Source organism: Parambassis ranga, chromosome 22, assembly GCF_900634625.1.
Source record: "Parambassis ranga chromosome 22, fParRan2.1, whole genome shotgun sequence".
NCBI classification, from domain to species: Eukaryota; Metazoa; Chordata; class Actinopteri; family Ambassidae; genus Parambassis; species Parambassis ranga.
Window position 1 is genome coordinate 11,040,254 of NC_041042.1, and position 25,018 is coordinate 11,065,271.

Here is a 25,018-nt window from a genome sequence, read left to right on the forward strand (position 1 = left end):
AAAAAATGCAAAGTTCCCCCTCATGAGGCTGAACACTCTGAAAGCTCCCACTAAACCTGCTTCGAGAGCACTGTACGCAACTGTACTGTTACGCACCTGGCACGGTACCGGTACGACAAAGGATGCCTCTAGACATCGGTGTGTATCGCTGCGAGATCGATACATACTGCTGGAAAAACAAGATAACTATTGTGAATTTACATACCTGTGTAAAAATAACTGCAGTAACACATCAACATCGTTACTGAGAACTATTCAAAACTACACTTCTATCGAAATATGACATAATATATTGACACAAGAGGGCAGCACTTCATTATGTAAGACAGCATAAATCCCACACATGCACACATTCTCTACACTCAAACACAAACCCATTCACTTTTTGTTGTCCATCCAGATTATCATATTTTCCGTTTTATCTATGATTTTGTTTGTGCTAAATAAATAGACATACAGGGGGACTCTTATGCTTTTTGTTTGTTTGTTTTTTGTTTTGGGGTCAAATTAAAATGTGTACTTTTGTTCATTTTTAGCAAGACATACTGTATGTTCATGTACAAAACCTATGTAGACTCGAAAATGAAAAAGACCTAAGGATTTGGAATCGAATTAAAATGTGTAATATTTTAATTTTTTTTTAGAAATAACTAATTGAACCACAACACTGCGACCTTCCTAACTCTAACCCTAACCCTACTGCAGAGCTAGGGTTAGCATCTCGGCCATCATGAGTCATAGAGTCTCATGTGAGACATTTCCGTAATGGTCTCAGTGAGCCGAATGTAATAAACTTTGAACCACAACTCTGTGACCTTCCTGTGTAACCCTAACCAAAGTTTTGACCCTAACCCTAATGCAGAGCTAGGGTTAGCATCGTCGTCAGAGCTAGAGCCTGGCCTAGAGTCAGGCTTTGTTAGCATTGTTAGCTCCTGTTCATCTGTGCACAAAGGAGGAGGTAGTGAGGCTGATCTCACAGATGTGTGACTGACTTAGAGTTACACTGTTTTGTTTAAGTGTTCCCTTTATATTGTTTTGAGCAGTGTATTTTAGTTGTTATAACAAAGCGGCTCTATTTGGAGACAAAATCATATATTTTGGTAGTTTTTCTATTGATTTTATACAGTGTACAATAGTAGAAGTTGATGAGGCAAAAAGTAAATTTCATACCCAAAAGCTCCAGTAGATGGCAATAGACTAGTACAATTGACAAACGTCAGTTTCACAGAATCACAGTCATTGTTAGCATTGTGTTCTTCTCAGTCAAATTGGGGGGGGGGGGGGCATAGGTGAGGACAGACATGTCAAATTCATCCTTTTGTTTATTCCAATTTACTCTGGCATACTGATAGACACAATATTGTTGACACTGGGAATGCATTCTCTGAGGTCCGTAGATGTCCCTAGACACCAAGAACAGAGCAGAGCATTTTCTTAAATGATAAAATGTTGTTGTAGCTTGTATTTCTTTGTTGAGATGTTGCCCTGACAAATAAAAATGCAAATCATATGAGGAAAGGTTAAACGCACATCTGTTCCGCTGTCCAGAATGTTTTTTAGTAAGTGACATTTCCTCTCTCTGTGTATCTGACCTCTGAACATGAACTCACTCACCATCCTCTCGCATCTCTTTCCCTGTAGTGTCTGTAGCTCATCTCATGTCTCAGAGGCGTGCTATCAGACTCCGTGGTAGACAGCCGTGCAAGGAGCTGATACACATACCAGATGTGAGAACCATTTGCCAGATGTGGCTCCTCCGCTTTGCTTTGCTCTAGTTAGGGGAGTCAAAGTGGTCAACCATGAATGGATTTACTGGGGAGGATCGCTTTCACAGCACAGTCATTGGCCAAATCAAACAAAAACAGAGGGAGAGAGAGAGGCACATTGGCTGGAAAGAGAGAGATGAGTAATTATGATGAATAATGATCATACTCAAGTGCCTTTAAAGGAGAAAAGGCATATGGGTGAAATTAACTGTTCTTGCTATATATTCTTGTTCAAATGTTTTTAAGGAAAAAAAAAAATCTTTCTTATGATTTTACTGGAGCCATTAGGGAAAAAAATGTTCCGGAAGGCACTAAAGTGCTGAAGTATTTTTATTTCTCTTTTTTTTATCGGTGGTTCATTCGTCAATGTGTAGTTGGGTAGCAGACAAGTGCATGGAGCTGCCGTCTCCACATACTACACCTCAGCAGTGGTGGAGGAAGTACTGAGCTTGGTACATAAGTACAATTACCCAGCAAAATATATACTTAAGTAAAATTAGAAGTGCCAAAGTATGCATTATTATTTTTACTTAAGTAAAGTATAAATACATAAAAAATTACTTAAGTACAGTAACAAAGTACAAATACTTAGTTAGTTTTTACTACAGCCCCTTAATGCCTGCTGATGTTTGAATAGGATGCTGACTGGACAGTGGTAAAGTTAGCCAAAGTCAGCAGGTTCCTATAACACTTTGTGAAATTATTGAGAGACAACTGAACGAATGAGTGAATAATTAAATGATGTGACCCAGCAACAGACCTGATCTGCACAATTGAGATGGTTTGAGATGAGTTCAAGTGCTTAGCCTACGTGGGAATTCCTTCAAGGCTGAAAAATCCTGCATGATGGAGCTGGAAGCCACAAAATGGTTTTATATATTTTTGACACAACAAACTAATTGAGGATTGTCTAAAAATAGGTAAAGGCCACAGCAACAGAAGAAGATGAGAAATAAGGATAATAAAACTCACTTCCACTGCTTTGCCAAAAAAAAAAATCATCCAAGAACAACTATGACAGAAAAATGAGGAGGTCATAGAAAGCATGTTGAGAGGTAAGAGTGGAAAACGGATCCAGAGGTGCTGAAAGAGGAAAAAAACTGAGAAGAAGAGAAGAAGGAAAAGTCCGACTCTATCTAACTGGCTTCAATTGCTTCCTCTGCAAACTGCCAGATTTTGATTTTCCAGATGTAAGAGGCATGGGATTTTTTATGTTTTGACCCTGGCAAAAGTATAAGTGCAGTGAAACTCTACAGTGAGGTAAAGGGTCTATATGGCTTTCCATAGACTCACTGATCTGTAGTCTTTCACTGATCACTTCCAGTGCACATGAGAAAATATGTTTTGTGTGTGTGTGTGTCATATGATTCCTTAGCGCTAAGGCTCTCATTTTTCAATCCCATGTGTGTGTATGTGTGTGTGTGTGTGTGTGTGGAGGCAGAGGAGCAGGACTAAGGAGTCCCAGCTGTCTGTTTCCCAGCTGCCGCTGCGTGGAGGGTGGACACAGTGAAAGGATACAGTTTTTGTTTGTGTGTGTGTGTGTATTCTCATGCAGGGTTACCATACACAAAGTGTGTAAGTCTGAGCAGCGGGGTTTTCTTGAAGGGCCAAGCTGAGGGTCTGTAAGCATTTATAGAGTCGTTATAATAAAAGAGTGGGTCACACCAAAAAAAAACAAAAAAAACTCTACAGCAGCTCTGGGATTTTCCAGCCCTCCACTCAGCCTGAGCCAAGTCACTGTTTGGATAGAGAAAACTGGAGATATTGAATGTCTTGTCTAGTGTTACGCTGGGGAATAGCCTAATCCAGACTGGGCCCATTCTTTCCCACATGAATGGTGTGTGTGTGTGTGTGTGTGTGTGTGTGTTGCCCGGTAAGAGAATCAGAAAACAGACAACATCCTCCTGCTGCGAGAGAGAGCCAGAGGAACAATAAAGCCTGGCGAGTGAAGGAAGCACTCTGGCTGGAGTCCCGCCACTGGACAACGGTCTGCTTGTTTTTTGGGCCCTGAACAAATAAAACACACAAGCGAACATAGATGAATACATACGGAAACCAATATGGTTTATGTGACACGAGGATTGCATGAGGACAGAAAGCTGTAATCAATCTGAGAGAGCACAGAGACAGGAGTGCAGTAAAGGTTTGTTTTTCTTCTTCAGAATGTGCTCTCATGTTTTTCCTCCTGATGTAACAAGAACATGAGAACATGCCCAAATTTAATAATAAGGACCAAATCTGTCTTTACTCTGAACTCACTCACTGTACCGTCTGTCTTCTATGGGAATAAAAACACACAGGTGTGCAACCTGAAATTCCTCAAGGCTGCTAACAACTAAAGACGCATTCCTTCAGATAAAAGACACAATCCCATTTTTTTAAATATTGTGCACATTGGCTCACTGTGATGTGTTAAAGCTGGTCCTGACACATGCTGTTTATAGCTCTTTAAATGTCCACACTGTACGTTAATCTACAGCACAAAGACCTTTTATGTGTGCACACACTCCCATAGAAACACATTAGCATACACAAACACACACAGAGAGGTGCAGTCATGACAGCCACGACTCTAAGGTCTCTGTACGACACCCTGTTTGCTTTGATTTTCTTCAGTTAGACTCTAAAAGTTTCTGTTGTGTGAGGTCTCCTCTCTCTCTCTCTCTCTCTCTCTCTCTCTGTCTGTCTCTATCTCACAGACCTGCTTCCCATTCATGCCCTATATATGCTTGGTTTTCCTCCCAGTGGTCCTTCGGGTGCATTTCAGTGAGCGTTGCCAGCTCGCCACAGGTTAGACAGAAATAACAGTGGAGCTCTCCAAGTTAAACAGCGACCTCGTCACACCATCTGAAAGACCCAGTGCTTCCTCTGGGCCGCCCACCGCTCAAAGAATGTGTCTTCAGTTTTCTGAGAAATAGGCAAAGACACACACACACGCACACACACATCCAAACACATCCAAACAAACCGTGCATATAGAAGTGAACATACAGATGTCATTTTCACACGTCTACAAAGCAAGCGAACACAGACGGACTCTGCCAGCAGTCATTTCAGTGACGGTCTGGAGTACACTGCACCCTTTGTTCAGAGGCTTTGTGGGTCCCACAGAGAGCAGTGAAGTGTTTGACGGCGAAAGGGGGTGGGTGGAGGGGTTCTGGGTGGGTGTACATTTCCTACACACCAATGAAACTACACTTATTCTTCTAACTACAGCCACCTGGTGAGTTCTCAAAATGGTATACAGTACAGCACAACAAGCCCACACACACACACAGAGACACGCACATGTATGGACATCTTTGCAATCACTCCTGCAGAAGCTCAGAGTTTTAAATGTATGGAAGGATTTGGGTTAAGTCTGCATTTAAGCTATTAAGTATAATTGAGTGAGTCAAGTAAGGAACTTCTCATAAAAGGAAGCAATTTCCATAAATTGCTCTATGTGTTTTTCCATTAAATGTGATATTTCATGTCCATTTATACCTACAAAGGTAAAGGATTCACCCTTTGGGAACAATACATCTGCTCAGTGATTAGAAGGACTTGATTTATAGTCACCTGAAGAGATAAGCAGTTATAAAATGATGTATTCAGTGGACACCACGAATAGGATCAAGGTATTGGATGATGGCAAAAAGCCAACATCATGATGGCTCTTTAATCCTTGGGGAACCATGAATAATCCAGATTTTGATGATGCAACAGGTGAACAGTGAACATTTTTGACCTACTTGTGGTTCTTGGAAACAACAAGAAGATCAGTAATGTCACTGGGATTTAACCACTGGGGATCTTGAATGTGCCAGATATATGTATAAATATATAAATACTACTTTAACTATAACTACTACTACTACTTTTACATGTTAAACTTGCTGTTTTATGTGCTTGCTATGCACCAGGGGTAGTAGGATGTTGCTGTAGTGTGCTTTTTCATATTGTTACCGCCACCATCTCCCATAATTTGAACATTGTGGTTGAGACTTGGTCTTCTTTTGTCATATAATTGACCAATTTGTGTTTGTTTGGACCGTAGATACTTTACTCTGTTTGAGTCTCCCTGCCAAGAGGAGAAGATTTCATTTTATTGGGAATTAAAAGCACGACTTGTGTTCCCAGAGAGCCCAGAAATGTAGTTTTGATTTAACCAAACTGCATTAGTACTGAATTTACAGGGGCTGTTGTCAACAAAGAGTCCTTTTCTGTGTTCAACATTGTGTTGATGCATTTTGTAAAGCCACTGGAAAATCACATTAGTGCTGTTTTTAATCTCTCTCCTCCTTTTCTTTAGTTAAAATCACTTTTTAAGTGCTTTTTTTTTGTTACCGGTAAATCCATGCGTAGGAAGTATTTTCTCTGCGGCTCAGATTGAAACAGTGGTTATGAGTAGGAGTGATAGCAGTGAAGACACTAAGTGGCATTTCCTTTGTGCCCTTTCCTTCCAATGAATGCCAAGGCATCAGTTTGGGTAGATATTAGATAAGAAGCAGAGAATAACTGGCATAAAACGCTGTGAAATGTATTCTGGACATCATGTATTCTGAGTGACCACATAAGAACCTAAACACTGTAATGGTGCATGGCTCTAAAATGTCCTTCTGACCTCCCGATGGAAGAACTCTCCTTGTTTGTCAGAGCTTTAATTGGTTACACTGGGAACCATAAGTCTTAACAAACCACAGAAACACAGGAGACAAAGAAACCAGCTAATAAGAGTCTACTTTGCGTGCCAATTAGCATCTAGGGTTTCAGGTTATTCGAGGCTAAGAAGAGCGGCAGAAATGACTCAGAGGGCGATCTGAGTCATGGCTTTGATCTGATGGATGTTGGCAGACCCGGACTCTTTATTTACACTTATCTGGATACAGTGAGCAGTGACAGGGATGAAATGTTTTAATCGCATGTGAAAAGCTCTTTATGGGTATTTCAGATGTAAATAAATGTGAAAGGCAAAGCAGAGGTTCAAGACGTGCATGTGTTTCAGTGCTGTTTGTTTCTGTGGCTAGGTTCGGGAAATGCTGGCACCCAGCTCATTTAGGTCACTGTCTCACATACAGTAATACGACAATAGAAGCCTAACACAAAAAGAAAGCAGACACAATAATTCACACAATCTGCATGTGGGTTGTTCAGACCAATCAGGAGCACTCATGGCAGTTCCATATCCATCCATTTTAGACCACTTATCCGGGGCCGGGTCGCAGGGGCAGCAGTCTACGCAGGGACACCCAGACTTCCCTTTCACCGGACACTTCCTCCAGCTCCTCCGAGGGAATCCAGAGGCTTTCCCAGGCCAGTCAAGAGACATAGTCTCTCCACCGTGTCCTGGGTCTTCCCCAGGGTCCCTTACCAGGGGGACATGCCCTGAACACCTCACCAGGAAGGTGTCCAGGAGGCATCCAAAACAGATGCCCGAGCCACCTCAGCTGGCTCCTCTCAACGTGGAGGAGCAGCGGCTCTACTCCGACCTCCTTCACACTCGAAAAAAGCTCATTTCGGCAGCTTGTATTCACGATCTCTTTCTTTCAGTCATTACCCAGAGCTCATGGCAGTTGTTTGCCTTTAATCCTTACAACGACAAATAATCTACTGATGTTCTACCTGCTAGCTGCTAATCTGTCCCAGTGGTAATTTGTGGTATTGCAACAATATACACGCAATGCAATTAATTAAACGTACTCACTTAATTTTAGGTCTCAGGCTTGGCCCCTAGCCACGAAAAAAAGATTATTCTGTGCTCACCTTTCTGAAAACTCATAAGATCATATTCCATGCTTCAAATCAAGGATCAGCTTTGGCTTTTATTAAAATGACACCAACTGGTGGAAGTGTAATGGGTGACATGTTTGAATGCTGTTCGAATGTTCCTGTCTGCAGCATCTTTCAGCTTGGTTGCACCACTTGCTTCAAAACACATCGGCGCTACAGTGTGAGTCAAGCCATGCTTATGTTGGAGAGAACAAACCCAAGAGACCAGGAGAGTGGCATTAATCAGCTACAGATGACCTGGCTCACCTCATATGGTAACTGCAGCCAAAGAAGGAAAAAGAAAAGAAAAAAAAGAGGGGGGGGGGTGACATTTGGAATTCAGAAGTGAGGAGAGAAAATGGTTAGTACGAGCGAGATTAAAAGGTTAGATCAAAGGCCCATAGTTTTTCCCTTTTGTGTCACTCCATCCTGTCCTGTCTGATTCACCATATATGTTACCATCAGTTCAGAGTGGTGCAGAGCGCTGAAGGACCTGACCTGAGGAAATAGGACAGTGGGCCGTGCAGGGGTGGGGAGATGTGTAACTTATCAGCTGATCCCAGGGGTTACACAGTCAGTGTGCAGGAGAAACAGGGAATGCAGCAGAACAGATATAGAACAAGGTTAAAGGAGGACATGTTAGGGATGCTCTCAGGACACCCCCCCCCCCCCCTCCAACATTTAACCTCATTCCTTCCCTCAGGTCCGTCAGGCTTCATTGCCACTACATGCTGAAACAAGGAGAGTGATTCAGGACCTCCACAGGAAACCTGAATTGTTGCCAAAGATATCAGTCTTCAGACAAGGTGTGGCCCTCTCCAAGCTCCTACCTGGATGCTTTACTGCTCAGCCACAAGGCAAAGGGTCCATTCACTCCTAAACCCTATCAGAACAACACAAGTAAGACTGAGCAGAAGTCAGGAGAAGTTTGAGGTTTACACGGTTACAGACTCAAATACAAAACGGACCTGTGAAAAACCAGGATTGAGGACATCACACACACTGTAAGTGTTTATCAAATACCGACAGCTTCGTTCTGCACAGAAAACACCGCCGCATTATGCTGGAGGGAGAGACCCAGAAACATCAACAACAGCCGGAGAACTGTGGTTGTTATGTAAGCTGAATCAAATTGATCCTATGGGGATCGACTTGTTGGGCTCGAGCTACAGTGACATGGATGAAAATTCAGGCATAATAATCTGTAAGCACTTGCAGAGGGCAAAGAACTGTGTTCAAATCCTCCCCTATAGATTATATATAATCTGACTATAGAATATCTATCTACATTATCAAACAGACGCTACAAGCCTTCCTACTAATGAGAATACTTATCAAACAGAGGAATTCTGTCTGTGAAGCGGCAGACAGCAGAGCAGGGAGAAAGCAAAAAGAAAAGAAAAACCTGACAATATGTTTGAAGCTGTGAGAGACGGAGGTGAGCCGGGTGGAGGAGGGGTGGGACCTCCGAGGCTTTGGAGCCAATTTGAGGACCTTGTGATGCAAAACCAGTCCTCAGCAACAGACAGTTCCCATGGCAACTGTGAGCTGCCAAAGTTCCTTGTTGACAAATGATGGCTCCCCTCTCCTCAGCACTCACCCGGCAATATGTGTGTTTGTGTGTGTGTTATTTGGCAAGTCCCCATCTTTGCCTCAGGCGTAAAGAATGGGGAGGTGAAGGGACAGAGACTAGCACAGATAGAGAACTGTGTTATGTATGCAGACATGCATATGGTATTCGCATACACAGACACACACACTCATAAACGTGTGTTTAGAAACAAAACATCTACGCAAGTATATCATGTATAATGATCCTCAAACAGGCGTCCTACTGAGAAATCATAAGACAGCAGCATGAGGAGCAGGACCACGAAGAACATATGGAAAATACACCTGGAGGAAAAAAACATAATACATAATTTAGAGGGAAAATTTTACATTATTCTACAAAATAATAATAATAATTTAATTTATTATGATATTATACTAATAGCACCTATAAAGCTCACACCCTTTATAGGTGCAACAACATATAAACATACGCTATGACGGTGATCCTGGTTCCTCTGTTTCAAGATGCCATAACCACCACCACAAACAACATCAATAAATAAACCAGTATTATGTGCTCACTGCCAGAAGATCATTTTAAGCACAGGAAGAATTACAGCCTGCTTTGTGCATGTGTTTGAAATTGTCCCTGGGATTTAATGGATGCAGGTGGACGGGTCTGTTTTATGTTACGCAGAGAGAGGATTTTTGCAGGGACAATAGATATGCAGGGGGAGTGTGAGGGGGGAGGGGGGGAGTGCGGGGGTGACTGCGCTGAGTGTAATGTCAGAAAGATTAACATGAATTGAACGACAAAGTGACACCTGAGAGACATTTGGCAAGTGCAGTGCGCTGCTGCGGTAACTGCACTCCACTGAACAGCAGAAAGGATAGGAAGCAATTCAATGGCAGGAAGCCCCCCCACACACACAATGAAAATATGAGCCATATAAAGGAATAAAAGAGGAAGCAATGTTTTTTTCAACATGTCTTTTACTGATCTTTACACTTGTCACAGAACATCACATAAAATGATCAGAGCAGACTCGCTCTTTTGTTGTTTTTAATAACAGACAATGCAGTTACACGTTCTCCTTTCAGAGACAAATATTGCTTTGTCAGATTCTGACTGATAACAACTGGGTTTTATCATTTAGTGTTTAGAGAAACTGTGAAATAGGTTCAGCTTATCTTGTACTTGTTGATGCCAGAAAATTCATACAACAGCAAATGATTCCACCTAACAGATCGACAATCAAAATGACCTGGGCCTTAATGTACCTCACAATAAATCAAATACAACTATCAGATATCTTTTTTTTTTTTGTTAAACAACTTCGGCTTGGGTTCGCCATCATCATCTTATCATCATCTCATCTTTAGAAATCCTGAACAAGAAGACACAGCTACACACATCATGCCATCGGAAACATTAATGAAGATAAGAGTTATATGTGACTCCTCGGGTGGGTCAGTCACTTTATTGAAATTGTTTTGTGAGGAGTAGTCGCTGCCGCAAATGTGACTACACTCAGAATTCTTCAGGTGGCAGACGGGAGTGACTCAATGGAGCTGGGAAACGCTTCAACATTTTGGAGAGAATAGAAGATATCAGTGCTATAATCATGTGCCAACAGACAGTTAGCTTAGCTTAGCTTAGCATAACGACTGCAAAAGGGGTGAAAAAGGCATCTAGCCTGTATCTCATTATGTTGCTAAATAACGATCTTGGAGTTTAATGGCAAAGACACATGTTGTATATATATTTACACATGCTGACTATTAAATCTTAGTATTAAATCTGGTTTTGTGTTTCATGTCATTTCTGGTCAACCTCTTACCACAGCAAGCCTTTTCTGCTTGAAATTAACATGTTTTGTTTCATGGATTTGTCATCAGTCCCTCATTTGTGCTTTGTCAAGACAGGAAGTGCTAGAAAACATGCAGCTAAAAGTAAAAAATACATTTTTTTGGGAGTGTAAATTTAGTTTGCTTTCAAATTTTAACCATTAAACCACATTTTTAAATAATCCCTGCATTTAACTACATGTCTGCGTGGTGTTTTAGTCAAACGCAGTACCTTTGAATGCAACCTAGCTACTTAGTAACAAGAACAATTACATGAACACAATATACATGTATCTATAAAAACACTAAGGCACTTGAAATTGTCGTTTAACAATGTTCATGATTGTGTTTTATCTTAAAGTAATTTGAAAGCATACACATCGTGCCACCGCTGCAGCACAGTCGCTGGCCATTGCCTGAGACAGCGTCAGCATCAACAGGTACACAGAATTGTGTGTAACCCCTGTTGATAATAAAAAGAACAGCTTAAAATCAAGTTTCAAAATGCTACATTATATCTTCCGCAAGCGAACACACACACACACACACACACACGTACAAACACAGAAGCATACGCACCCTAATCCACATCCCATTTTTCATAGGTTTGTTTAGGGTCCTGAAATGAGACCGTTGCACCAATGTTAAGCCCCATTTGAGACTTTTAGTTTTGTGCTGTGGGGCTGAAAATGGTCTTGGAGACAGTGCAATAGCAAGCTTCATTTCACCTTCAGGATCTAAGATCCCATCATATGTGACCTTAGTTTGAGTGTTTGAGAAATGTGTCCAGATTCTTCACCTGACTAGTAACAGACTACATGAGATCATTAAAATAAAGCTGACTTGGCATTACTAGAGTGTAGTGTAGCCTACACTATGTTATGAGGAGAAATAATCTTCTGTCTGATGACAGTTGTCGTCCTCATTCTAGCAGATAGGATTGTTTGCAGAAAGTTACTGTCTATGAGCCTTGTGGTGCCAAAAGCTAAACTTGTGGACCTCTCTTTCTGAGGCATTAGAGTCCCACTGACCATGTCTTACAACTTGCTCCTCTTCCTCATCCTCTTCCTCCTCTTCTTCTTCCTCCTCTTCTTCCTGTCTGTCTTTCATGCAGCTGTCCTCTGTCCTTGAGTTTGAGTGACTTGGGAAGGTCCCAGTCTTTCTTTTCTGGCGTGACTTGTCCTTCACGTCATCAACAGAAGGTCCTGCTTGCCTTCGTTCTTCTTCTTCTTCCTCCTCCTCCTCCTCCCCCCTTTCCTCTTCTTCTTCATTTTCCTCCTCCTCAACATCTTCATCTTCATCATCATGATCATCTACGTTCACTGTCAGCCCCAACTTACTATGGCTAGCTAGCTGGAAAAATGAGGAGGAGTGCGGTGTGGATGGGCAGGTAGAGAGTGCAGCATCGTACATGGAGAACGGGAGGTGGAGGTAGTGTCCTGCAGCCGCCGCCGCTGCATAGATGCAGCAGCAAGTCTGGGCACAATCAGGGCGTAGGTCCCCTTGCCCTCCACGGACCATTCGGAAACGCTTGCGGAAGGGTGGTCCAGCTTGGGGTGCTAAACAGATCCGAGCTGGTACTGCCCTGTGCACCGGTTGATGGGTTGGGTTAGCGCTGCTGGGTGGCAAGACGCAGGGGCCAGTGGCGAATGCTGGGTTGGGTGGAAAGCACCAGTCTGTGCTTTGGAGCAGGATCTCAGCTCGCAGACGGCGAAGGAGATTGTTAACTAGCACAGAGCGTCTGAGGAAGGCCTCAGGGTCATCAATGAACCGCATCTTCTCCAGAGAGAGGCGGAGCACGTGGGCACGCTCCTCTAGAACTGGTGCAACCTGAAACACAGCAGTACATTAGATCCCCCTGTGCTGAATATATATGCTCCATTGGTTAACAAAAAGGATATGCAGTTATTAATGCTTACAGTCTGGCAGTATGTCCTGAAGCTGAAAGGGGGCTCATCATCATCTTCAACAAACTTCCTCTTGAAGTATGCGATCCTTGACACTGAGACGTGATCAGGAACCCGTCTACAGGGGGGTTCTGCAAAGAGACAGAGAGAGAGCAGCACCATAAATCAGCTATAGTATCGGACTATATGCTGCTACCATCAGTCCTGTGCTGGTAAGATTAAGTACAGAAATAAAAGTATTGAGGTTTCCTGTTGAGCAAAGACATTCAAAGAAGGTTGAAGGTCGTCATAGTTTTTTTTTCTTTTTGCTTGTTTTGTTTTCTTATTTATTTCAGCTATGAATAAAGGCTCTGTTATAAGCTTGGAGTCTGACATCCCTCACAGTCACAGCAGAGCAATGAACATACCACTGTGAGGCTTCAGACGTCAGCTGTGCAAGAAGACTTTAGAGTGACAACATGACAAAGGTGAAGTGTGAAACATGAAGTTTGGTGGCACAACTAAGCTACAAAATGCATGAAAAGTCCCAAAAGTAGTATAAGTAACCCTGAAATGCTGCTGCAGCCTCCCATAAGCAGCACTGTATGTTTAATAACAAATCATTTAGGCTCATGGAGAGCAAGGACCAGTGGATCATCTCATGCATTTGTACCTTGTGTAAATTCATCTTCAGAGCTGCATGGTGGGGCAGGGTTTGACAGGCAGGTCTTAGTGCAGCGCTCTGATTCCCACACAGGCTGGTAAGGGGACAGCGGAGGATCTTCCTCTGGGTCAAGGAAAGGATTCATGGACAAAATGAGGGTCATCTCTCTCTCTGATTAAGATCTGAGGGGGAAAAAGCAAAAGAGTGGCAGTCAGTACAATAAAGTCCTGTGTATAGTTTAGGTATATTTTATCATTATAATCAATGAAACAAAATGATAAACTCCCACTTGGGTATTTCCATAAATCTCACACACACTCTGCATATGCTTCCCTAATGATGCAGTAAATGTTAACAAGCTGTTTATCTGATACTGGCAAATGCATTGATTTTGCGTGGAGGAGTAACCAGCTTCTGTTCAAGCCGCATGACAAATCTGAACAACAATAACGGTGAGCAGTAAAAATGGGCAGATGGCTGGCAGCTCTGTTAGGCGTGGGACACAGATGGAGAAATGACACCCACTCACACCATGAATTCCCTATTGATTAGTTGGTGGGAGAGTTAGCGTGATGTTTGACACCAATTTGTTCAGCGAAATGGAACCCACACATCAAGTCACACTGGGAAGCCTGTGTCAACAGTGTGATGATCCAGGGAAGCAAAGGAGAATATGTGTACAGTGGTCCACTGCACAGGACAAACAGCCTGGCAAAAGTTGACACAATTTGTCCAAATAAAGCAAAAATACTTATCATATGTTTTACATTGAAGTGATGCAGATTAGAAGCAACATGAGTCCGACACATTACTTGGCAGTGAGCGGTACTAACCTGCCAACTGAGCTTTTTCAATGTGAGAACAGAGCCCGACTGTGAAGACAGTGAGGGCCCTGAGAGCCGAAGTCTGTTTGTGATTCTGTGAGAGAAACTGTATCGTCCCTTTGATCACAGTGAATAGCTGTCATTGGGTTCGCTGTTGATTTCTCTCCTTCATGCAGAATGCAAAGCCAGCTGTGTGAGTCATCAGCAGCCGGACCTCCTTGTCACCACTTTTCCTCCTCCAAAGCTTCCTCTGCCCCTCCTCCACCTGCCCACATGAGCAGATATCATCACCCACAACCCGTCTTGACAGACCAAACTGAGGCGACACCATCTCAGCCTCACCCCTGTTGGGTAGCTGATTAAAATGTCCGCTTGAATAAGCTCTCGGTTTAGCTTGGCTGAACAGTTTTATTTCTCAGTGCCGCTTGCTTTTAACTGACTAATCAGACACACCTTCAGTAAAGCCACTGCAACATCACCACAGACAGTGCTGCGCCCTTACAATCCGATCTACCCAGCCCCGGGGAGTAATGGATTACACACAGCAGCATTACATTCTGCATCTTTTAAGGGATGTAGCAGACATGCTTCAAGATGAAAAGTCAACTTAAACAGCTGCAGTTGTCGCACCCATCTGGCAATTTTAATGTTCATTTTATGCTCCATCTTATTCCCACTCAGGAACCAGACCTCCTGTGAGCTGCCACCTTATGATGGCGGAGGGATTTGCATGTTCACTGAATGAACTGCAATTTTGGTGGGAAGCAGCCAGCAGGGACTCCCCAATCCTGTCCACAGGATGAACATCAAAGTTCAAATGTTTGGTAAAATGAAACTGATACAAAAGACGCTTGTGGAAGGAAGGTGGGGGACGGTGTGATGTGACGACACTGACGTAGTAAAAGCAACAGCGGAAGTTGGCGAAGCCCTTGTCTCTAAATTACATTACAATTTTTACTTGTTTAACACATGTTCATTTCTTACTATTCTTACATATTTATTGTGCTTTGCAGCCATTCTGATGGTTCCTGGTGAGCGGAGATAAAAGGGGATCTAGAAACAAAGATTCTGGTGTCTCCATGTGTATTGTGTGTATGCGTAGGTGACACATTACTGTCTACACTTGCCTCAGGCCAATAGTGTCAGTTGACAGCGACAGCCTCATGTGCCTCATATGAATTTAAAGGGGTAAAAAAAAACACAAATTATCATTTATTTCAACAATTCAGCCGCATATTCCATCATGTCACAAGCACAAGAGGGAATTCAGAAGAAAAAAAAGGTGAGATTATCTCCACTCTGACTGTTGGAGCCTCCAGTTTTGGTCAAAATCCGCCATGTTTCATTGTTCATATTTTATACTGTGTTGCTACTTTCCACTGCTGAGGGCTCCCCCACTAAGGACCACCAACCAGGGCCAATTATGTCACTGTTACTGAGCACTAGTGCCATGGTTAATTAGCAGATTTGGCCGTTCTCATCTCCTTACCCCAAGCTGCTTTTTTAACCCTTAGCTATGTTCCTCTCCATCACCTCCCTTCACCGCTGCTGTTGCTACATTTGCTCGGGCGCAAAGAAACAAGCATGCCATCATTCCCTATGCCCTCCGTAGGGACCTACATCTTGACATCACATCCCTCCCTACTTTACTGTCGTTCATCACCCCCCCTTCTCTGTGACACCCTTTCAACAGCGGTCACAGTTGACAGCTCTCTGAACTGGGAGGTGAGGAAAACAATGAGAATAGCATCAGAGCAGCTTCTCTACATGTACAGCAATACTTCTTGTTCTTCAAAGAACAGGAGGAGGAGGAGGAGGGGAGACAGTGTGAACAAGTGTGTGTGTGTGTGTGTCTGTGAAAGAGAAAGGAAGAAATGGAGGACTAAGGCATAAAAACAAGGAATGAGGAGAGAAAAATCTCCTGGGGGGCCGGTGGGGGCGGGTGGATCATCCCTTTCTGTGATTCTGTCTGCATCTCGCAGGAATGTGAGAACGTGCGCAGACTGTGTGTGTGTGTGCATGTGATTTTGTTTAACACAGTGTGAATTTGAGGAAAAAAACCTGTACTAGTGTATGTTAGCGTGTGTGTGTGCGCCTCACCTCTGTTCAGTCACAGCTCGTCTGGCTTCATCCCTCTTATCTTCCTCCTCTCACAGCTTCCCTAACTCTGTCTGACTCTCTATCTTGCCTTCTTTTTCATTACACCCTTTGATGATGAGAAGTTAATTGCGGTGCCAGGGCACGAGACAAACCGTGGGAGGGAGACAGAGAGCGACAGAGAATAGGAATAGATGGGGCGGGGGGGCAGAGGGAGGGATGGATAGATGGAATGAGTCAGGGAAGGAAAGATAAGTGCCTTAGGAGCCTTGTCATGAGTGGAGACAGATCGCCCGCAGGGATGATTTCTGCAACTGTGATTGACTCACTCCCTCCAGCTCTGAGATAGACGGGCGAACACACACTCAGACATGCACAGCTTGCTCCATCCTCAAATATTTTGGATTGAAAGTCAACCAAGGCCATGACAGTCAACCGGTGCACACAAAAAAAACTGTAGGTATTCATTTATCTCCCTTACACGGCATAATAACTGGTGTATTTAGTGACTAAAAAATGTAATAGTGGGCTCATTCTGGTGCTTTTGAGAGGTAAGATTTGCATATACAGTGCTGAGCAAAGACTGACTAGCATGAAACACCACCAGTGGATGCTTCAAATTCACACATGTGTAGAAGTAAAAAGTCCCTCAGTCAATAATTGCTACTGCAGGTTATAAAGCTCAACTTTTAACCAGTTGTCTAAAAATGATATTTCAGAGATATGTGTCATAAATCTCACCCGGTGGTTTTGTCAGTTGTATTTTTGAGTGTTTCAAGGTTTCATTATCTTGCCCTCACTGTTAAATAAGGAAGAGCTATCATCAAGCCGAATGTGAGGGAACAATTGTCCAGTGATTCTAAGGAACTCTGAAGTTTGCCTCTAATAAACTTTGTGCTCTCTCAAAGTATTTTCCTCTGCGGCCTCAAAAATGCTAATCGATCCAGCATGTGTTTGACAGAGTGTATGCCGTAACGCTCTGTGTGTGTGTGTGTGTGTTTACTCCCTGTTCTTTTGGCCAGGTTCTTGCTAAGTATTTCCGAGCCTTAGGGGAAACAGATAGCAGTGAAAAGACGTCTGTGGTTTTCACATCAAAATAGGTCCTGGATGACCCCTGAGTGTCTTCACGGTACACATGAGCATGCAATGTGTCATGACTAACGACTGCACAGAATCAAGCAGGGAATTCTGCAGAGGACATGAGTGTGTGTCAGATTTTCTTCTGCCATATTCCATTACCACAAATGACATACACACCCAGTGCTACAAGGCACACACAAAGACAGATAGGGTGCATTTATGTTTATGGTCCACCAACCTCCAGCTGTATATGTTATGTGTCATCATTTATGCTGACAGGGTTTATAGGGCTGAGCACTGTGGTCATAATAGTCTATTTCTCTCCAAAATGTTGCAGTAAAATTAGCAGCAGCTTATAAAAATGTGCGAATGTACTCAACAAATGTAAAATGACTGCACAGCCAGTCCTTTATTTTTCCAGAAGATGGACTGTGTAACAATACTGTAATAATCTACCAGGATTAACTGTGATTATTTGTGATTAACCATCATACAGCCTCGGGGAAAGTGTAAGACAAATCCTTTTTATCACTCACTCTTGACATTGTCAGCTCCTGTCAGCGTCAGTCCTTATGTATGTCACTCCTGTACATATACAGACAGGTGTGTGTATGTGTGAGTAGTGACAGTTTGTGTGGTGGACCAAATCTAAGCAACACATCTCCCTACAGTGAGAAGATAAGTGGGTGTAGCCCTGAAAGAGCTGCCTGTGGTTACGGTGTCGGGAGTTTCAGCAGCAGGCTTCCTCAGAGCTCTGTGATCTCACGGCAGGCACTTTGAATCTCACAGGAAGAGGGAAAACTTGAGTGCTGGCACTGCCTTCGCCGCTCCCCTGAATTTTCTTTTTAGTTTGACGCCCGCTGCCTCTGCTCAAACACAGATGCTGAATGCTGATGTGATTTGACAGCGACTGGGCTACTGAAATCTGTCACACGCAGAGTACCTGTTGTATCGTTATTGTGCTACCTGGTCACTGGAAGCCCTACTTCTCTCTTACATTATTGACCCTGCACCACTGAATTGTACTAGGAAGGTACCAGAATGAGGGTGCAACTGCAAATCCGTCCTCCCTTTTTTAGAATTTCTACATCATAACTCTTGTTGGTTTATTATTCCTCATTAAGTGTCTTGTTTCTTGAAGGATAATTCAGTGTCACTGCAGGTATAAGTTAGACTTCTTAGCTGCAATCATTGTATGTCTTCCATTAAATAGTGTAGACGTGCACAGCTGACAATGACTTGCAGTGGACACAATCGATTCAAAAATTCAAGAAAATTGTCACTTTTCCTTGCACAAGATGAGAGCTAGATGAGAGCTGTTGCACTAATTGTTGGCGTTTCAACACATTAAAGGTAGGGTAGGAGATTTTGAAAACTCAGTGAGTCAGCCAGATTTCGAAAGCAAACCCTTTCTCTCAGAGCTCACCCCAAAGCCGCGCCTCCCAATCACATGGGCGCGCATTACCTGAAGTCTTCATCACTTGAAGATGAGGAAGTCTGTGACTTCGGCCATCATGCACGTACCTCTCTGGTGCGTGCAGAGCAGGAAGTGAGTGACAACCAGCCAATACTCCGCGCAGGTTCCACCCAGAGGATTGGCTGATGTTTTTAGCATTATATAGCTTCCACAGATGATTAATATTCTTCGTTTTAATGCGAAACTGCCTAATTGGTTTCTATCAGATTGTAAAGTTACACTAATGTAACAAAAAGTGCATCATAATGAAATCTCCTACCCTACCTTTAATTCAGAGCAGGCTAATGTGTTTACATTAGTGAGTGCATAAAGCAATACAACGACTTAAATTCCTGCTCAGAAATGGCTGTACAATGAGAAGATTACAAAGTAATTTAAGAAAATATAGCCGACCGCAGATTAAGTACCTTATTCAGCCCTACTTCTAAATAGTTCTATAAGTTATTTTTCATTATAATCTATGATAGTTCCAAAGAACAGATTGTTGCTATGGTTCTGATCCTCCCTGAGAACCACTTACATTAGCTATGTATGAGTCTGATAGACGTCATTTTAAGTAAATACTTAGATGGTTTGAGTAATCAGCATGTATAATAAGTGGGGTCATATGCATATGCATGAGGGGCCACACAATCCACCTACAAGGTAAAAGCTGCAGGTTAATAAGCACAAGGCATGAAGCAATGACACAAACAAACTGTGGGAGAGAGCAACATCTGATGTTGATCATCATACTGAGGACTCTAAGCCAACAAACAGCCCACTTCTCCTAAATATGGAGAAGCTACGTCCCATCAATACGTCTGCTGGAGTGGGGGCGGAGAGTGTGCAAAGTGCTGGCATCAGAGGGCCAAGCACGCAGCAAGAGAGCACAGATAGAGAATAGATAATAGGTTTCATGACATCAAGTTCTCCTTCAGAGCAGCAACAACAAGGCACTGTACGCTATGAATCAAAACTGAGACACTCAAATGGAAAGCAATTAGCCTCCTGCTAGTAAAGTGGACCACAGTCAGAAACACAGAGACTAGCCAGACTGAATAAATCACAGGGAAACACTGAAGACGCTCTGCAGAGGCTCCTTTAAAAATAAATCAATGGCAAAACAGGATTTTGGATTGAGCGATAATCCAAATCTGGGCCGAATTAAAGTTCAAATAAAGAAGGCAACAGGCACATTTCCTCATCTTTTGCAGACTTCTGAAGGCAGCCCAGTTTAGTGGATTCATGTTTACACTGGATCAAGAACGATTCATTCCCATTTAAAAACTGGTCGGCGTCAGTTTTGCAGAATCATCCAATATCAACATTTTTGTCTGGTGACAGGTTTATTTCAAGGACGAAAAACAACAGCAACCCGAGCTCTGCCTCCTCTGCGACCATTGTGCTGTGTTGTGGTATTTTCCTCTGTCTTTTTTTTGGTTGCATCTTTGATTGTATTTGTGCCAGCTTGCAGCCTGTCAGGAGCTATCAGAGAACCTCGTCTTGGCCGCGGTGGCGTGACTACGCTGTGTTCAGGGCCCACGGGGGTTTCACCCTGCACTCTTCTTGCTGAGTGGTGACACATGTGTTGTGACAGGGCAGCTGCATTATGGACTATCTAGGGGATGGCTTGTTGTGGCTGTGAGGGTTAACAGGGCCAGGGCTCTGTGCATACGTCACTGCCAATGCTCCCAGAGGTGGATGCAGCACATTAAGAGACAGACAAGGGCATCACTGTGTTTAAAATAGTCACATTACACTATAATGTTAAGTAGTTTCTTTGATCCTGAACTGGCAGCAGTTGTTTTAACGTTAGTGAAAAGGGTGTAAAATTCTCCACAATCGCACATATGTTAGCATTTATGCTAAGTGATAAATGACTTTGTGGAATGTGAGGCATTTTGAACCGGTGTTTGTACATGTTGCTTTAATTCTGCCTTCTGAATGTTCCTCCACAGAACTAAATTAATCACAGATACATTAAAGCTTAAGTTGGGGGGGGGGGGATCATGAGGTCTCTGCTATAAATAAGTCACATAACACCTTCGTCTATTTTTTGCACTTGTGCAGAAACAAACGTGTGTTATCGTTTCCTCTCGAGTTGTGTGTCATTCTGGAGCACAAAGACGTATTCATGCAGTGCCTGAGGGGGAAAAAGAAGTCTGGGGCAACACCCTGCGGTCCTGACACACACACACACACACACATAAAACAAAAACACACACTAAAGCAGCTCAACTTGTCTTGGCTGAGACCTTTTACACAAAACAGAGGGAATGATGTGAGGCAACCAAAACTATCATCACCACCTGACACCCATGTAGCAGACCTTCCTTTGCACTGGGTGTATATATATATATCTATATATCTCATAACACCTGCTTTTTCTTTGCAAATTACAAACCATTACAGGTTTCTGTATGTAATCCCACGCATTCCAAGTGCTGTTAATTTCATGCTTGGCACAGTGTCTGCCTTTAAAAAATGCTCTGAACCTCCTTTTGCCACATGTCTGCTAAGAGCCGTGTTTTGAAATGCTGCTCCAGATGTGAGGATCTGCGCCCCGCTGAGAGAGATGAATGGCTGGGGGGGGCTGCAGGCTACCTACAGGTTCACATCCTTAATGAGCAGAAGAGTCTGCTGAGAGCAAGATATGATTGATAGCGCCGCGACAGAAGTGAAAGAGCGAAATCGCAGCGAGGGCTTTTGATGGAGACGATGGGGTGGAGGGCTTTGGCATTCGGCAAAGAGAAGGAATCTGGCGCCGGACTTGCCCGAGCTTAGATGCCAGGAAGCCGTCCACCGTGCTTGCAAAGCCAGGACGCTTCCTCTTGTTACAGCCCTTCTTCTTTGGTCTGTGAGTTCAGCCTGAGCTAGATGTTCCTCCCCTGTTGCGTGCCTCACTATATTCCACATAACACACTTTTCCCTCCAAGGGAAACAAATAGCAAAGGTGGAATTCCTGGCAAGTGACTCCGGATGTTGTTGGCAGTGAGTGGAGGTGAAGCGCATCCAACCCTATTACCAGCCCACTGCGCTTGAAGCCTTTATTTCACCAGCACATCCAGAAGAAGAGGGTTGATGGTGTTTATTTATTGCCCTTTACACCATTAAACATGCTATGCTGGAATGTTTAATCCTCTCCGGGGCTAACAGGGTGTTAACAGTCCACCCTGAGTGGAGTGGAGTGGAGTGGATGCTTGTGACACTAAGCCTAAGAAAGCACAGAAATGACTTGAAGAAGACAACAGGAGCTCAGAATTCAGCTAAATCGCCTAAAACCTCCTTCTTTTCAGAAGGCAGCAGTTTTACAGGCAACCGCCACTTCAGGGTCCACGCAGCCAAGATCAAGTCGCCACAAAATAATGAAGTGAGGCTGGATGGATGCCAGGAGGGAGGCTGGTTATGTCAGCCTGCATAATGTGATAGATCAGGGTCTCTGTCATGTCATACTAGTGAGCTATTGACTGCCCGGATTCCCATTAATCCTGCAGGGGCAGACTTAATCCATTAGACACTTGACTTCAGGTAAACAACAGAAGAAAATTTGAGTTATTTTCTAAAATATTACAAAAGTTGAAAAGCAGAGGTTTAAGAGTGGGCGTCATAAAGAAAAAAGATGAAATATTAGCAATGTTGCTACTTTTACATTCTTGTATAACAGTCAATAAAGCAGATTACTCACACATCAGTACATGTTTGACATGAAGGAACGTTAGCTTACATGACTCGGATTGTCTGGACCTCGTCCTCGGCTCCACACTTGCTGTAAGATTAGCGGTTGAAATCCAAAGGTGCCTGGATGAAAAATGAAAACTCCTCCTGAATAAACACTACCGTGTCCTCCCGTGGCTCTGCCCCGGTCTAATTTTAGACTACTCGCAGACACGCGAGCCACACGAGCGGTATAAATACCACTTATGTAATTAGGCTACTAGTTAATTAGCTACTTGTCCACATACTAATCATTAGGCGCGCGTTTCTTTCACTATGCCCGCGCAAAGCATTCCCACGCGCGGCAGAGGTTGACAGCTGTTTTTGTTGTTGTTTTTATTTGTCCCGTTCTTCGGCCTCGGTTCTCGGTGTGCTAGTCCTTTCACGGTGATGTGTTGTTCCGCGCAGAGAGTCCGGAGCAGCTCACGTCTCCACGGCTGAGCTGACAGTTAATATGAATGTGCGGCGGAGAAAACAACAGCAGCGCCGCAGCTCCATCCCTTCAAGTCAACTACTGCTGAGGGGTTCACGGGCGGCTCGGAATTCTAAATCCTCCCCAGGTACTTAACTTGGAAACGCACTGTTTGGGACTTTTCAGCAATTTTCTTGATTATTAGATACAAATTCGTTGATCGACGAAAAGGTTAAAAAGATTGTATATTAAATACAATAAAAAGCACAAAACCAACCGATTCATTTCGAAATATAGAGCACTTTTTTATTTTCTTGATTTTTTTAAACCTTTGACCTTATAGGCGATCCTGGGAACATATTTTAAATGTCTGAACAATGAAAATAGAAATGAATCAACTAACATATTAATTTACTAGTTTATTTATGTTTACTGTAAATGTTTCATTAATGCTGCTAACTGGATCGTTTCTTTTATATAAGTCTGACTGGTAGTTTGCTAAAAAAAACAAGTGGTGACACATCTGATATCAGGGTCATTGGTCATTGATAATGCATTCATTCTTCATTTGTCAGCTTGTAAATGTTACTGAAGGTTGGAGTTTTTGCAGCATTATATTGCAAACTGTGTGAAAGAGTAGTTTTTTTAATTTATGCACTGTTTTTATTAATAATTGTGAAATTTCCTACAGCACATGAATGCATTCTAACACTTTTTTTCAGAGGGTTTGTGTGTTGGAGATCTGCTCTGCAGGGATGTGACCGACAAAGAGAGGGGAGGGAGCGAGCCCCTCTCATCTGTTATGCATTTCCCCTTTGATTCAGCAGCAGCCACTGAATCTTATTTTCCAGCCTTACTCCCTCTGAAGCGCTTTGTTCTGCGTTCAGCTGAGGAATGTGCTGCAGAACGCAGTTAATTGTAAAAGAATTTAAAAAAAACCCTATATCTCTGATCTTATTTTCTCTCCTCTTACCTTCTCGTTTTTAATGGCTCAAACTACCACTGCCAACAACACACACCACACATGTGGCAGGGACGTCAGTCCTGTCAGACCTAGTCCCTGCTGAGTGGATGTCTCCACAGTCTGCGTGATAACAGATCAACAGAGAACCATATCTTCTTCTTATTTTTCCATTTCTGGCCTCATGCCATTTCCATTATTCATTATTTCTATAGGATATTTAGATGTAAATACGTGAGTAACTATCTCTGTGTAAAATGAGGCACAACAGTACAAGTCAACCACTGTATACACCCTATAAGAACTGCAGGCAATCTGATTTTGGAGCACAAAACTCCACAGCACTCATTCAATTTTACACGAATTGTAACAGTCTGAACTCAACTGGGAAAAGTTAAACAATTATAAAGTAATTTAAGTTTAAAAGCTGCCAAAAAGCAGTAAAATGCAATGGTTGCTCCACCTGTTGGCTGTTCTGTGTCAATGCAAATTAACCCAAATACTGAAGACAATGCAAGACGACTGTTCACACATAAGAAAGAAGTGCTCCAACCAAAGATCTGTTTTTCATTTTGTTCTTTTTTAAACAATAATATCATCACATAGAAACTCTCTCTATCATAAATCAATTTGTAAGACATTTTACAAACTCAGCCTGAAGTACAGAAGAAAAGTACATTTACAGGTTAAGACACTGTGACACAAAGTTGCTGAGTGAAAAACAGTAAGGCACCAATGCCGTCTGTGGCATAGGTAGTTTCTAAACCTAAAAAAAAAAAAAAATCACAGATTGAAACTTTAAAAACTAGAAGAGTCTCTGAAAAGTGTCCAGTAAATGAAAGCGTAAGAAACAATACAGCGAAGCATAAATACACTGTTTTAAAAACCTTATTAGTGAAACACAGCTTGTGAAAGATTACAGGGACATTCAAAGAGCTCCTGTTGCTTTGGTATAAAGGCAAAGACAGGTCATTAGAATTTGAATTTATATCAACCTGAATA

The 25,018-nt window shown here is 42.8% G+C and overlaps 1 protein-coding gene across 1 annotated transcript; it reads right to left on the reverse strand.

The window, feature by feature from the left end:
- Window positions 1–10,936: 10,936 nt before the first annotated feature.
- sertad4 (SERTA domain containing 4) lies at window positions 10,937–23,140 on the reverse strand. The gene is made up of 4 exons (XM_028395589.1): window positions 22,654–23,140; window positions 13,479–13,651; window positions 12,839–12,957; window positions 10,937–12,749 (listed from the first exon to the last, which is right to left on the reverse strand). The coding sequence occupies exons 2-4, from the start codon at window positions 13,630–13,632 to the stop codon at window positions 11,874–11,876; spliced, it is 1,149 nt and encodes a 382-aa protein (XP_028251390.1). The 5' UTR covers window positions 13,633–13,651; window positions 22,654–23,140; the 3' UTR covers window positions 10,937–11,873.
- Between the last annotated feature and the right edge of the window lie 1,878 nt (window positions 23,141–25,018).